Source organism: Stegostoma tigrinum, chromosome 1 (genome assembly GCF_030684315.1).
Source record: "Stegostoma tigrinum isolate sSteTig4 chromosome 1, sSteTig4.hap1, whole genome shotgun sequence".
NCBI classification, from domain to species: Eukaryota; Metazoa; Chordata; class Chondrichthyes; order Orectolobiformes; family Stegostomatidae; genus Stegostoma; species Stegostoma tigrinum.
In genome coordinates this window covers 159,702,028-159,718,212 of record NC_081354.1, presented here as the reverse complement: position 1 = coordinate 159,718,212, position 16,185 = coordinate 159,702,028, and the positions used below count along the sequence as shown (strand labels likewise).

The 16,185-nt window shown below is 38.8% G+C and overlaps 1 protein-coding gene across 6 annotated transcripts in view; it reads right to left on the bottom strand.

Annotated features, from left to right (window-relative positions):
• Nucleotides 1-3,617: 3,617 nt before the first annotated feature.
• The window catches only part of dym (dymeclin), a 438,871-nt gene continuing 426,303 nt past the window's right edge, over nucleotides 3,618-16,185 (bottom strand). For 3 of the 6 annotated variants that reach the window (XM_059649745.1, XM_059649750.1, XM_059649748.1), the window contains exon 18: nucleotides 3,618-4,501. In XM_059649745.1, coding sequence (XP_059505728.1) covers nucleotides 4,313-4,501 — 189 coding nt within the window. In that variant the 3' untranslated portion in view covers nucleotides 3,618-4,312. Of the gene's footprint in view, nucleotides 4,502-5,249; nucleotides 10,624-16,185 lie in introns of those variants that run through there. The other 3 variants (XM_048533408.2, XM_048533437.2, XM_059649765.1) reach the window with 2 other exon arrangements.

Below are 16,185 nucleotides of genomic sequence, written 5' to 3'. Positions count from 1 at the left end.
GTGACTGCTGAGTAGTAAGTTGTAATGAATTGTCCTTAGCATGAGAAATGGCCATCAGTCATGAAGAACTTGTTAACCTATTGTTTACGAATGCTGACTGATCTGCTATCCATTTGCACTACTTCTGTTTTTTTTATTTTCATTTAGAAGGGACTGATTTGGAGGCAGCCGTGTCTCGATACCCGAAGCACCAGGCAAAAGGGCCAAGCTGAACTAGAATTTTGTGGGAAAATAAGCACCATGAAGTCAATGACTGTTGAATAAACATCTTTAATTCACAGACCTATCTCCCACAAGGTTAAACTCAATGCAATATTGGAAACAACGGAACAGACTAAAACCACATAAAATTATTAAATCTAAGCATCATAATCTGAATACAATATTATTTCCAGAAAACGTTCAACAACCATGCTGTGGCAACATGATGCCATAAATCTTTTCACCTGCTTTCCATGAAAATGTTCTAAACAGATTTAAATAGGTTCTGTACATCCCATGAACCATATCCAATCCTTGAATCCTGGCAATTCAGTTCATAAAGTGCTGGAAATCCTACTGTATTCATACTTATTATTACTGATTGGTGGTTGATTTGTTTGAATTTGGTGGGTCTGGAGGCATACCAAGTGTTGCCTCAATATCAGAAACGTCCTGTATTAGGACACCATGAGTGTCCAGGACCTGATTTTGGGTTTATTATTGCGGTTTATCTAAATGTTCATAAATCAGATTGAGGATGATTAACTTTGAAACTAGTGCCAGGCTAAGAAGAGCAGCAGAATTATGGGAAAAAGCTCTGAAATTAATCAGTTGAGCACAATATGTAAGTGGGCAGAACATTGGCAGATGAAATTTACACAATTTACAAAGGCTGTACACAACAAAACAAGGTAGAAGAGCAGGTACCTATTCCATCCTTCAAATAGGTTATGGCTGATCTCTTTCTCAACTTCACTTATTCATCTAGGCTTCATAGTCCTTGGTGCCCTCGTCTAGCAAAAATCTATCAAACTCACTAATAAAATAATTGACTTTCATACTCCATGAATGGGATTTTAAAAGTTGAGGCTAATGATGGAACAAAACTTGGACTTGCATCAGTCATGAAATATGCCCATCTGTCACAGTGCGGTAGTAATGAAGCCTACAGTGTTTGACTACACTGACATAGTCAAAACTCTAGAAAAAAGATCAGTGGAAGGTATTTTCAAAATGGGTAATGCTCTGGTGAGACCACATTTTGAATATAACATTTAAAAAAAAGACATTTAAAAAATTTAGGAGGCAATGCAGAAAAGTGTGATGGTGTGATATCATTGGACTCATAAACCAAAACCATGGCTAATGCTGCATCAGGAGATGATAGATTCTCCAGCATCTGCAGCCTTCATCTTTCCTGCTCCTAAGATGCTGCTTGGCCTGCTGTGTTCATCCAGCTCTACACCTTGTTATCTTAGATTCTCCAGCATCTGCAGCTCCATCTTAGGAGCAGGAAAGATGACATTTTGGGCCTAGAACCTTCTGATGAAGGCCCAAAACGTCAGCCTCCCTGCTCCGTTCATCCAGCTCCACACCTTGTTATCCGGGGCTAATGCTCTTGGGCACAGATTCAAATTCCACTAAGGTGATTATAAATCTGGAATATAAAGCTAGTTTCTGCGATGATAACCATGAAAACTAACCATAATTATTGCAAAAATCCATCTGGTTCATTAATATCCTTTCGGGAAGGAAATTTATCATTCCTACCTGGTTTGACCTAAATGTGACCCCAGACCCACAGTAATCTGGATAACCCTTAACCACCCTACGCAAACATTCCCGTCAGTTCAAAGACACTTACGGATGGACATTTAACACTGGTCTTGCCAGTTACATCCATGCCCTATGAAAAGATACTTTGTACTTTGGAAACTTCAGGAAAGGGACTTAAGCCTCTTAATTTACTTTCAACTTCTCTTCACGTGAAATTTAAATTAGTACACAAAGACACAAATTCAAAAGCTCACAAAAGATTGCTTCTTGACATGAAAATGCAAATGACAAAGTACTGACAGTATGGAAACAAACCATTCAGTTCATTAGGTCAATGCCACAGCAGTCTCAGCCAACCTTTCATTGAAACCCATCAACATTTCTCCATTCCTTTTCTCCACATTCACTTAGCTTCCCCATAAATTCATCTATAATGTTCATTTTAACTGGATAAAGCAGTGAAGACAACCCTTGAATATTTAAGGAACAACAATGTTCAGTGGGATACTAGAAATCTCCTGAATGGATAAATTGTGACAGATAAATGGCCATCCCCATGATGTACTGGTACACTTCAAGTCTGTGTATATTAAGTGAAGCATGAATTTAAGTTTTTAATGTCTGCAAAGCTCTGTGGAATACATACAATAGTTGAAAACCCTGCCACAATGTTAGTGTAAAAACAGTATAAAACATCCAGATATATCAACTGTTATTAAAAATGCTTTACTCTTTGAAATAACTGCACAGAAGCCCACCGTCACTAAATCACCCTTTATTTACATGTGCACAGTACATGGGCTCTGACCAGCCAGCTCAGAGCCAGTCCTTAGAATGAGGAGACTCGGAGTCTCCTGTTTACATCTGTCAGCCAGGGCTCCCTGATTGGTCCAGGTTAACAACCCAGTCGGGGAACTCATAGTCAATGCGATCCCCCAGTCCTCGTTCCAATCATTACATCCCTTCCTGCCATGATCTGGGGATGTGGGCTTGTTCTTTTTCTTCTAGCTTCTCCCAGGCCCGGTTCCACTGACTCTGATTTGGACACAGGTGGCGTGTACCGGACAGTAGCCTGTCACTTGGACCATCTCAGGAGAGTTTTCTCCTCTTCTTCACTTGGTATCGAGGCTGCATCCATCTCAAACTCTGAGGTTTCTTCAATGCTAGATCAAAGGTGAGAACCCACTGTTGCTAACATTTCTGGGGCCAGGTATGTTTTGCTCCTGCCCTGTTCGTGAGGTAACAGCTTTCACATGATCCATATTTTTGTTCAGGACTGCCTCACCCACCCAAACTTTGTACGTCATTGAACCTTATGTCAACTTGTATCCATGTGGGGCCATTCCCACTTAGGTCTTACTTAGAGGAGGCATGACGCTGGCATTGGCATTTCTGCTGCCATTTCACCCTCCCCTTAGGTCCTTAACCTGGAGAGGAGTCTTCTCCCCATCTGGTGAGCCTTACATCAGTGATAAGGAAATTATTGAAGAAGATTCTTTGAGACAGGATTTAATCACATTTGGAAAATGATGTACTTACTACTGATAGGCAGCTCGGCTTTGAGAGAGGCAGGGCATATCTTACAAAATTGATTTCTTTGAGAAAGTGACAAACATGATTGATGAGGGCGGGACAATAGACATTGTCCATTTGGAATTAGGCAAGGCCTTAGACAAGCTCCCTTGTGGCAGGCCGATACAGAAGGTGAAGTCATATGGGATCTGCGAGAGCCAGTAAGGTGGATACAGAACTGCTGTAGTCATAGAAGAGCAAGCAGTGGTGCAAGTCTGACCAGTGGTATTCCACTGGGATCAGTGCTGGCACCCACGTGCTTGTAATCAATACAAATGATCTGGAGAATGTAGGTGATCTGATTAGAAGATTTGCAGATGACAAAGATTGGGGAAGCTGCTGATAGTGAGGAGGATTGCCAAAAGATAGGACAGGATATAGATAGGCTGGAGACTTGGGCAGATGGAATTTAATTCAGACAAATGCAAGGTGATGCATTTTGGAAGGTCTAGTGTAGGAGAGAAGTATTCAGTAAATAGCAGAACCCCCCTTAGAAGCATTAACATACACAGGGATCCAGGCGTACAGGTTCAAAGTTAAGGTGGTCAAGAATGCATTTAGCATGCTTGCTGTCATTACTCGTGCCACAGAATATAAAAGTTATCAAGTCCCATGTTTGCAGCTTTATTATGGCCACATTTTGAATATTGCATACAGTACTGGTCTCCATACTACCAAGTAGATGTTGGAGAGGGTACAGAAAAGATTTGTCAGGAAGTTTGAAGATGTTAGTTAACTATGAGGAGAGATTGGACAAACTTGGTTTGTTTTCACCTGAACATCACAGGCTAAGGGTCAACCTGATAAACATTTACAAAAATATGAGAGGCACAGATAGAATGGATAGTTGGAGTCTTCTGCCCCAGGATAGAGATGTCAATTACTGGAGGCACAGGTGTAAGGCAAAATGGGGAAAGTTTAAAAGGAGATGTGAGAGGCAAAATTTTGTTTTACAGAGAGGGTGGTAAGTGACTGGAACGTGTTACCAAAGGAGGTGATAGAAGCACATACAATAGCAATGTTTAAGAGGCATCTCGTCAGATGCATGAATAGCAGGGTATAGAGGGATACATACCATGTACAGGGAAAGTGCTTTTAGTTTGGAAGGGCCATCATGTGTCACGCAAGCTCGGTGGCTGAAGAGCTTATTCCTGTGCTGTGCTGTTTTGTTCTAATACAATGAGAAACAAATAAAAGGTGTCTTTAATTGTATTTGAGATAAACATTTTATGAATACAAAAAGCAGTAATGTACTAAAAGATGACATTTTCACAGTTTAAAAAAGGTTAAGTTTAATTTGCAAATAACTCCAGTGAACATCAACTACAGAATCTTTTAATTTTACATAGCTCAGTACAATGATCAATTTATTCGCTAAACATTTGGGGAAGCCTCTCAACGATAGCATTTAACATTTATCAATCTATGTACAATATTACTATCACTTGAAAAAAATTCCAATTTTTACCAATGTGCAATTAAACTCATTAGCTCCTTATAACAAGGTAATATTATTATTCACCATGTGCAAACAGACATGTTTGCAGCATGTTTCCTCATATCTTAAGCAAGAAAGTCTCTTGTGAAACAGGTTCAAAAATATATTAAGTGATGCAATAAAGGATGTCATTGGAGTAAAAGAAAATTCTCTTAGAATTCCCTCCTGTTACTATGTTTCCATGTAATCACTAGACCAAGGGGAAATTGCCGAGTAGAGACTAACCACCTTTTTTTAAAAGCTAGGCAAGGAGTAGCTTACAAGAAAGTACTAATTTCTGAAAAACAAAAACAAATTTCTGGGAAAACTCAGCAGGCCTGGCAGCACCTGTTGAGAACGTTTTGGTTCCAGTTACCCTTCTTCAGAACTGACTGTAACTGGGAAAAGATTGGTTATGTATGCTGAAGATGGCAATGGGGGGGGGGGGGGGAGAGGATTGAGGAGTAAACAATAAGGTGTCTCTTTGATTTTTTTGATAACTTTTTGAGACCTTGTGGCTAACTATGGGTGGTGGACGCCAAGTGATGGAAAATAATTCAGTAACATGCTAGCTTTGGACCAGAAATACAATTGACTTGTTCATTTGAATTAATCTCGTCACCATCTACTGGAACTGAGGTCATCATGAGTATGTGCTTTGCCACCTACGGTGTTCGAAACATATCAAGAATTCAAATACTACACTCCAAACTTAAGTTGGCAAAACATTTTAATTTGCAGGAAATTGGTGTGACTGAAACAGCATTGATTTTTATTTATCACCATAGAACAACATTCAAATATCTCAAAACACTTCACATACGATTTAATTTCTTGTAAATGTGAACTCTGTGTAGTCAAGTACAGCAGCTGGTTTACAATAGCAAACTGCTGACAATGAGATACACGACCATGTAATTTGTTTTTGTCTGACTGGTTGACAGCATATTAACTGATACTCAATGAGAACTTGATACACTTCAATATTTGGTGCCATGACATTGCAGCTATAGGAGCATTATCTAGAAGTCCATTTGCTGTCTCAGGACACAGCTAATCATATATGTCTGTCTACTGTGCTATGTGATGCCAATGTTATACTTAGTCTTATACCTTATGATTGAATATCACACAAAGTTTAAATTTTCTGTGAAACACTAAAATATCTGGATTAAAATATGTCATTACATTTAGAAAGTCAACATCAATAACAGTCAAACAAATGTAACATAAGGTTTATTTAACATAGCATAGGCAGAACTGCCAACTTGATCAACTTAAATAGCCAAACTACTGTGCTCATGTGTCCATCATTGCTCAATAACATTATGCAGGCTGATTTTATGCACATTATCCATTTTTTTTCTACTTGCTGTCAATTGGCTTGTATTTTTCAAATTTTCTGCTCATTATAGCTAAGTCTACACTTATAGGCTTCAGATCAAAACTTATGAAACTATTTCTAAGATTTCGCTTGTGAAGATATTATTTTGCACAGGTTTTCTATTTTATAAGGTACACTGTTCTCAAAGGGGAAAAAAATATGAGCCACCAGCTAAAGTGTTCAATTAGACACATATGTACGTCTATCCAGAGCTAACATCATCACATTAACAACAAATTTTGGAATGTAAAGCTGGTATTTCTTTATACTGACTCATTATGGAGGCTTACCATTCAACATTTGTACTGACTGCACCTCAACATATTAGCCATGTACACTAGCAGTACAGACTTACCATGATCTTATGTCAGGACATCATAAAAATCACTGCCACTATAGGACAACCTAAAGGTGGATCACATAACAGTGGGTTCCAGTGTTCTAAGTCTCCAATGTTTTAAAATGTAGAAGTTCTGATATTACTAACTACATAAATAGCCAAAACCAAATAAAAACAGCTCAAATTAGTACACCGTCTATAACCACAGGGTTGAAAAAAATTAAGTATTTAATGGAGATAGCCAATAACATTGGAAAGTATAGGCTACTTGCTAACAGCTACTGATTGTAGAAGATCTCTGTGCCTGTGCATGAGAATTTGCATTTGTAACAGCATTTAACGATGAATCTTAGGACATCCTTAACTTTGGCCTAGATATTGTAAGTTGGAAGCCATTTAATAAAGGTGCACAGGGCTTAATTTGGGGATTTCTGCCCCATTCCTGTTACTGGTCATTTTTGCTAATGTGAAAGAGGGTAATGGCAGTGAACTGCACACAGCATTGCCACCCTTGTCAGCTCCACTGTCAGTGGGCATTACAAGCCCTCTGCAATCTTGATGGAGCCAAACCAATTTTGTTAAGAGACTTGGTTCATGGCACCTCAGAGGAGTTATGAACCACAGAGGGAGGCCCAATTCTGAGACAGGAACAGGAAAAAAAGCCATGAAACAAGCTCTTTGAAAAACATTGCTCTTCTTTCTCATAAAGCTGTTAATCAGTCACAAGCAGTGACAGTCCAATTGAGGAAACTTTCAATCTATTTCGCATAATATCTACAAAAGTTGTTTGGAGAGATAAGCAGGCATCTGTTTTACCAGATGGACTAATTCTTAATACCTGGTTGATCTGCAAGAATGACTAATGGATCAAACCTCCAGTTATATTGAACAGCTTTCAGGTGAGCACTACCTTTGTTTTGATTGATATATTTCGATCTGATAAAGATTGAAAGATATCAATCTGATTTTTTTTTGAAAACAACCTGATCTTTCATTACTGAAGAAGGGTCTATGCCCGAAACGTCAGTCTTCCTGCTCGGCCTGCTGTGCTCATCCAGCTCTATACCTTGTTATCTCAGATTCTCCAGCATCTGCAGTTCTTGCTAGCTCTGCTCTTTCTTTGAAAAGCTCTTCCAAGCCTGTGGCCTGATACGTTTTGCAGTTGCTTTCAGTAGAATTCCCATCATGAAGAACTTTCATGAGAGATTAAGAGGCACTGGTGAAACTGCAAGGAAGCCCATCAAGCAAGGTGAGTACTAGGTTTCTTGGATAGGACAGGTTTGGGCATTGTAGGAGGGACAGTGAGGACTACGGAGACAATGGATATTAGAGCTTATGTAAGGAGGCACAAAGTTGGGGTAAAGGTTTTGGGGTGCTCCTGATGGACAAAGGACACCTCCAAAAGGATGCAATCTCTCTGCTTCTTTCTCACCTTTTCAACAATTTAATCAGCACCTCAACAGCCATAACTCAGGCAACCTAGTGAGTATCTTTTCCACCCTCCTCCACATTATTGAGAGTGGGTTGGAGCAGGCAGGAAAGCAGTGGATTACCCAATTGATGTATTTTACCTGCATTCTCACTGAAAACATGTCTGCCAAGGTGATTATAAAATTCCATCTTGTATCCATATTCATGACATTCAGAGATCTGAATTAGAGTAAAGCTTTTGTTTTAATGCAATGAAATGTTGTGTAAGATTGACAGTTTTATAAAATTGTAAAATGAGCAGTTTCTATTTCAAAGCAAAATTTCAAAGCGTGTTTGTAAATGAGGTTTGTTTCAGGAACATTTCAATGATTTACCAATGACTCAGTGGTTGTGTAATTTGTGGAAAAAGGAACAGTGGGTAACAAAATGGGGGATATGGAAAGAGCAGGTGAGGTTGAAGGTTGAAAGACCAGTCAAGATTACAGCGGATCAATGCGCCAGCAGATGGAGGTAGGCTTTCTAGACTTCCAACTTTGCCACCTGACTGTCTATGTTAGCATTCATTTCAAGGAGGCTAGAATATAAAAGCAGAGATGTACCACTGAGGATATCTAAGGCTCTGGTCAGACTGCATTTGGAATAGTGAGAGCTGTTTTGGGCCTGGTATCTAGGGTAAGATATGCAGGCATTGGAGGAGATTCACAGGAGGTTTACAAGAACTATCTCAGGATATTAGACTCAATGGAGTTCAGAAGATTGAGGGGGTATCTGATTAAAACTTACAGAATACTGAAAGGCCTGGATAGAATGTATGTGTAGATCTGAGGGCATAGCCTCGGAGCGAAAGACCTTTCAGAACTGAGGTGAGAAGGAATTTTTGCAGTTAGAGGGCGGCAAATCTGTGGAATGCATTGCTGCAGAGGTCTGTGGAGGCCAAGTCACTGAGTGCATTTAAGACAGAGATAGATGGGTTCTTGATTAGTAAGGGGATCGAGGATTTTAGGGAGAAGGCAGGAGAATGGGGTTGAGAAATGCATGTGCCATGGTCAAATGGTTAGTAGAGTTGATGAGCCAAATGGCCTAATATTGCTCCTAGATTGTTTGGTCTGCCTATATAGCCAACTCAGATTATTCATAGTCCATGTCCAATTCCCTGGCATGAAAACAGTGCATGTCTATACCTCCAGAATGGAGGCAGGATCATGGGTTCTGGAAAATGCTAGGCCAGTGGGTGTTAGATTATTGGTAAGGACAGTGGAAGAACTTCCCCTTATTCTGCAAATAGTGTAATGTGATTTTCTTTAACAGGCAGATAGGATGTCAGTCAAATGACTCGATTAAAGCAGGCAAAATGTTCACTGTATAATTTCTGCAATGAAGTTAAAAACATCCTTCTGTATCTAAATGTTATATGCCACAGTTGAATGCAAAAAGGTAATGCTAGTCTTTGGGCTGTATACTGGCATCACCTGGCAATATGGCAACACCAACCATTATTCCTATTTCCTATACCATCAGATATTGTGGCAAATAATGTAGTCCTTGAGCCTCATCCCCAAGACAGCTGAAAACAGTTACTGTAGAACCATTCTAGGAACAAATGCTAAACTGGAATTATCCTAGTGCATGTAGCTCTGTACAAAAGTCCAGCAAGGAGTATATATCCACTAAATCATCAAGCGAGATCAAGCATTTATTTTAACCTAAATTCTTCAATTAAGAATACATTTCTGAAATCTGCCTAGGATACACTTATCAAATTACATCAACTTAGTTTTGTATCTTGTTCATGATTGTGCACATAATAAATATGGTATTGCAAAATGCAACAAAGATATTTTAAAAAACGTTTTAGTTGACGATACTACCACTGTTTAGAAAGTCAGAAGATTTGAACAATAACTCCATTGGAAATCATTTGTTCACAACCTGCACCATTGTCATTAAATATATTTCTTAATTTCTTCAAGCTTTTATACTAACTGAAAAAAAAGGCCCTGACCTGTGTCTTGGTTCTTACTGACAAGAACGTTTTTGGATCAGGAATGACAACAATTCCACAACATTTTAATCAAACATTATTATAACCAATAAATGATATTAGTATTCTGAATATATTTAAGAAATGTGAGTATTCTATTTTACAGGCCATTTTTCTTTAATGCTGCATTCCACCAATGCTTATTGTACCATTTGCAGAAGGACCTGTTAGGCACAGCCCAAGGCAGGCAAAGTGATTCATTTCATAGTCTGACTAATCAAGAATATTTGGTGAAAAGTTAGTCAAATATAATTATTCCCTCGAGGCATTTGAAGCTGTTTGGCCTGTGATTGACAACTTCCAATTTACATGGCATCCATGAATTCCATTCACCCTGTTGAAAGAAACAAGTCCTTAATGTGGATGTAGACCACACAAAAATGGAATAAAAGTCTCTTATTCGCCTTCTGAAGCTGTTGTGTTAACTTTTGCCCGTCCCCCCCAAAACAATCATCACAAAACACAGGTGCTCAGCCAGAGTCCATTGTAAAAAGCTGAACTTGCTGTGGATTCCAATATAGCTCTGCTGTCGAGTTAAAAGCCAAGGACCAAATATATGGAACAAAAAACTCCTCTGGTTGCTCCTCTTCAACATACTTGAACTTCAGTTCTGGGAATTTCTGTCAAGGAAAGATGAATGAGAAATGAATGACTATATATTCAATGTATTTTTTCATGAAGTTGTCTTGGCAAGTCAATTTTGAATCAAAGTCACTTCACCCCTTTTCTAATCTCCAATTTTTTCCTTAGATATAGTAGAGTAGAAGCAATGCAATTGTTGAGCCTTTCAGACAGATTCAAAACAAACATTCCTAACTTGTATGCTCTGTATAGCACCATACATTGCACTCAAACAGCGATGCATACAATGAGTTTGATGCCTTATTTTTATTCATGTGACAAAGTCATTCAACAGATTAATAAAGTCATTCAAGTTGAGAAACAGGAGGAAAATCATGGGCTTGATCTTATTCTCTCTTCACAAACTGTCTTCCTTTCTCCACTATATATAGAGTAATACTTCAGCAGCAAGAGTAGGCCATTTGGCCCCTTTAACCCACTTCAGGAATTGATAACATCATGGTTGATCTGACTGTAGCCTCAATTTCATTTTGCTACCTTTCACCAATACTCCTTGACTCCCTTGTTAGTTAACCATCTAAGGCTTTTTTTGAGCTTAGTTGACTGGATGGCAGGATTGCAATGCAGACTGACTCCAACAGCATGGGTTCAATTCCTGCACTGGCTGACGTCATAATGAAGGTCCCATCTTCTGGACAGTGCTCCCCGCCTGAGGCATGGTGATCCTCGGGGTAAACTTACTACCAGTTGTTTCTGTCTAACGAATGATTAGCCCTGTGGTCCCCTGGGACAATGGCAACTTTACCTGGCTTAGTTAACAATCTGACTTTGCCTTAAAATTACTCAACCCTGTTTCCATTGCTGTCTGTAACAAAGTTCTACAGACCCACAACTTTTTCTCATAAGAGCAGGCAGAGGGGATTAGTTGAATTTGGCATAATGTTTGACATTATATCGTGGGCTGAAGGACCCATTCCTGTGCTTTTCTGTTCTACATTCTTTCTTGTGATTCATGTAGCAGGACACCTAAATCCCTCTGTTCTGCAGAGATCTAAAATCTCTCTCCACTCAAATAATACGCCATTTTATAAATCTTCCTGTCGAAGATGAGGAATTCATTTTTTTTAAAAGCTCCATAAGTTTGCCCTCTCACTGATCTTTTTGTATTCTTTTTCAAACTCATTATATCCTGTTGGCAAATTACTTTCATACCTTGTTATTATCCTGCATTTTTTACCTGCAAACTTGAAAGATTTGTTTCGCCCATGGCTTTACTTGGTGTGTGTATTAAACAAAGAAATACATAATATGTATTTATATACAATATTTCAAGTCCTCAGAATACTCTATATTGCTTCACAGCTATTTAATCATTTTTTCAAGTGTCTCAAATATGATATTCAATTATTACACAGTAAAATGTCAGATGAGACGTCAAGTAAATGAACAGTTACTCTGCTTTGGTGGAATTACAAAGGTAGTGAATGTTTTCTAAGCTGGCAGGAATTCCTGGTCTCCTAATGGCGCTGAGGAAACTTTATTCTCAATACTGTGTTCTTAAGTCCTAAGTATGGCATGAACCCATGTCTTTCTGAATTGGCACTCCAAAAGATTACAAAACCGTAAGAAATAGGAACAGAAAATTGGCTCCTCAGCCTTTTGAGCTTTCTCCACCATTCAATAGAATCATGGCTGATCTGATGTTCTTCATGCCCATATTCTTGCTTTATCTCCCAGAATCCTTGATTACCCTATTCATCAAGAATCTCTTGCCACCTTAAATATACAGAAGGAATCTGCCCCCACAGCTCTGTGGCAAGGAGTTCCAAAGACACTCAACCCTCAGAGAAGAAATTCTTCCTCATCTCAGTTTTCAACTGGCACCCCTTTATTCTGAAACCACGTCCTCTGATCCTAGATCCTCCCATGAGGTGAAACATCCTCTCAGCATTTGAAAAACTAAAAGAACTGTGAATGCTGTTAATCAGAAATGAAAACAGAAGTTGCTGGAAAAGCTCAGCAACTCTGGTTGCATCCGTGAAGTGAAGTCAGAATTAACACTTCGGGTCCAGTGATCCTTCCTCAGACCCTTCCTCTCTACGTTTGCACTATCAAGCACCTTAAGAATCCTATATATTCTAATGAGATCACCTCTCATTCTTCTAAATTCCAATAAATAAAGTCCCAATCTGTTTACCCTTTGCTCACAAACCAACTCCTCCTTAATGGTTTTATCCTAATGAACTTTCTCTTAACTGCCTCCAATGAAATAACATCTTTCCATAAATAAGAGGACCAAAACCGCTCACAGTATCCCAGATGTGATCTCACCAGCATCTCGTACAGATGCAGTAACTAACATTTGGTCTACTCTTATACCCCAGTCATCTCAAGGGCTAACATTCCTAAGTCTTCATGATTGCCTGCTGTACCTGTGTGTGCTGGCTTCCTGCATTCTGTGCACAAGTACCCCCAAGTCCCTTTGTTCATCAGCTTTCTTCAGTTTTTCTCTATTTAAGTATTACTCTATTCTTTTGTTTTCCCTCACAAAAAAACAACTTTATATTTTCTCACACTTTATTTGGCAACTTTTTGCCCATTTACTTAATCTTCAATTTGGATTAAGAGAGTCATACAGCATGGAAACATTCTTCAGTCCAACTTGTCCATGCTGACAAATTTCCCAACCTAAACTAGTCACACATACCTGTGTTTGGCCCATATCCTTCTAAATCTTTCCTATTCATGTACCTGTTCATTTGTCTTTTAAATGCTGTAACTATATCTGCAATCACCACTTCCTCTGGCAATTCATTCCACATATGAACCACCCTCTGTGTGAAAAAGTTGCCTCTTGGGTTCCTTTTATGTCTTTCTCCTCTTACATCAAAATATGCTTCCTAGTTTGGAATCCATGACAATGCTGTAACTTTAAGAGGTTATTCTGTCCATTTTTTTTTAAAAAGAGAGGTTTAAGGTGGAGATAAAGAGCTGGTTAGTTAATACTGCTTATGTAAACAGCTTGGGAGGCCTTGGGTTTTTTTTTAAAACAACCTGAATGTGCGTGGCCTGCTCGCTCAGATCCAGATTTCTGGGGCTTGGTTTTTTCAGTAATGTATCAGAAGTTGCTGGGGTCTCAAGAGAGTTGGAAGCTTTAGTGAATGTCTCCTGGTTGCTACTCTCTTTGAATTTTTCTCTTTTTTTCCCTCCTGGATTGGAGTGTTTGAATTTTCCTTTTTGCCAACGGGTATGTATAGGGGGATGTTACTATAATGGAACAGTTAATTAGTAATACTGTATCTATTATTCTGTTAAGTTTTCCAATAGACTTAAGCTATTCTAATATCCTCTTTTTTTTGGTTGTATTTTAATCTCAGAGTTTAAATAAATTGTTTTCCTTAATGTTGAGTGGTTTGACCAGTCTCATTGCATCTGGAATAGGCACTTCACATTTACCTTTAAAAATAAGAAAATGTTGGGGTCTCGGCTACCTTCTTAAAATATTATGATGAGGTCTGGTCTTTTCCATAAAATTCCCCTGCCCTGGGAAAAGGCTTTTGTTATTCACTTTATCTATGCTCCTTATTATTTTATAAACCTCTATAAAGGTTACCCCTCAACCTCCAATACTCCATTGAAAGAAGTCCCAATCTATCCACCTGTAACTTAAACCCTCCAGTCCTGGCAACAGCCTGGTAAATCTTTTCTGAACAGTCTCCAATTTAATAATATCCTTCCTATAACAGGGCTACTCTCTGTAAACTGTTCATTTCCCTCTCACAACATGGGCTTTCCACCTATTTTAGTGTTGTCTGTAAATTTCGTTACAATATGGTATTTCTTCCAAGTCATTAACATATATTGTGAACTGTTGTAGTCCTAGCATTGATCCCTGTGGAAACCCACCAGTCTCAGGTTGCCATCCTGAAAAACAACCCCATATCCACAACCAATGTTTCCTGCCTACAAGCCAATTCTCTATCCATGCCAATACACTAGCTCCAACACCATAGACTCACCTAATGACAACCTTTTGAGAGGTACCTTGTTAAACACCTTCTGCAAATGTGAGCCTCATCACTGAAATAAGTCAATATTTGAATGTGAGCAATTGGTAACATGTTCCCAACCTAATTTTGTAGTGTGTTGGCTGCAATTTAATAGCCTGAGAAGTTTCTACATACAGCCATATCGTTTCTTAATTTTTAACTTTCGACCACGGTCCTACTGTGCTCTATTCTGAGATCATTTAATCATTAAATCATTAATGAACAAGACATGGCTTTGCCAATAACTTTCCGAAAATCCAAGTATCAATTGATTGAATTCCTATTGCCTTCAAACAAGTCAACAGTTTTGGAACAAGTGATAATGGGAACTGCAGATGCTGGAGAATCCAAGATAATAAAATGTGAGGCTGGATGAACACAGCAGGCCCAGCAGCATCTCAGGAGCACAAAAGCTTTGAAGGGTCTAGGCCTGAAACGTCAGCTTTTGTGCTCCTGAGATGCTGCTGGGCCTGCTGTGTTCATCCAGCCTCACATTTTATTATCTTAGTTTTGGAACAAGGTATACTTTTTGAAGATTCAAGCATTAGTTTGATGGAAGTAGTTTAATAGTTGAACAATCATGTTTCTCATTTTGAATCATCTGAAACTCCTCTCAAATACATCTAAATTTCAAACCTATTTATTAAACCTTCCCTAATTAAAATATATGAACGCACAAACTAGGAACAGAAGTAGGCAGTTGACCTCTTAAGCCTGCTCTGCCATTCAATAAGATCATGGCTGATCTGATCATGGGTTCAACTTTGTATTCCCACTTACTCTTGATAATCTATGGCTCACTTGTTATTCAAGTATCTATTTACCTCTGCCTTTGAAATATTAAATGCTCTGCCTCCACAAATCTCTGTGGGAGAATTTCAAATAGCCACAACCTTACAAGACAAACATTTTCCCTTGTCTCTCCTTTAATTGAAGGACCGTGTCTTGTTAAATTGTAACTCTGTTCTAGTTTCTCTAACAAGGGGAAACATTCTTTCGGCATCCACCATTTCAAATCCTCTCAGGATTTTATATGCCATAATAAGAACAGAAGGGCATTAGAAATATGAGTACTAGTAGGCCTTTTAACCCTTCAAGCTCACTCTGCAATTCATTGAAATTGTGGCTGTACTTCTACTTAACACATAGAATTGAAATACCTATCCCGATATCTCTTGATGTTTGAAAAAAACTGAAATCTATCAATTCCCGATTATCAATATAAATGCAAAGCCTTCTCAGCCTTCTAGAGAAGAGAATCTCACATTCCATAAGAAATAGGTTGTTCGGTCCCTTGGGCCTGCTCAGGCATTCAGTAGGATGACTGTTTATCCGGTATTCCTCACAACCATTTGGCTATGTTTTCCTCCTACCCCTGGATTCCCCTACTGATCAAGAATCTATCTCAATCTTAAACACACACAAGGACTCTGCCCTACACTGCTCTATGGCAAGGTTGTCCGAAGACACTCAGCCCTCTGACAGAAGAAATTCCTCATTTCCATCTTAAATTGGCACCTTTTTATTCTGAAAGTATTCCCTCTGGTCCTA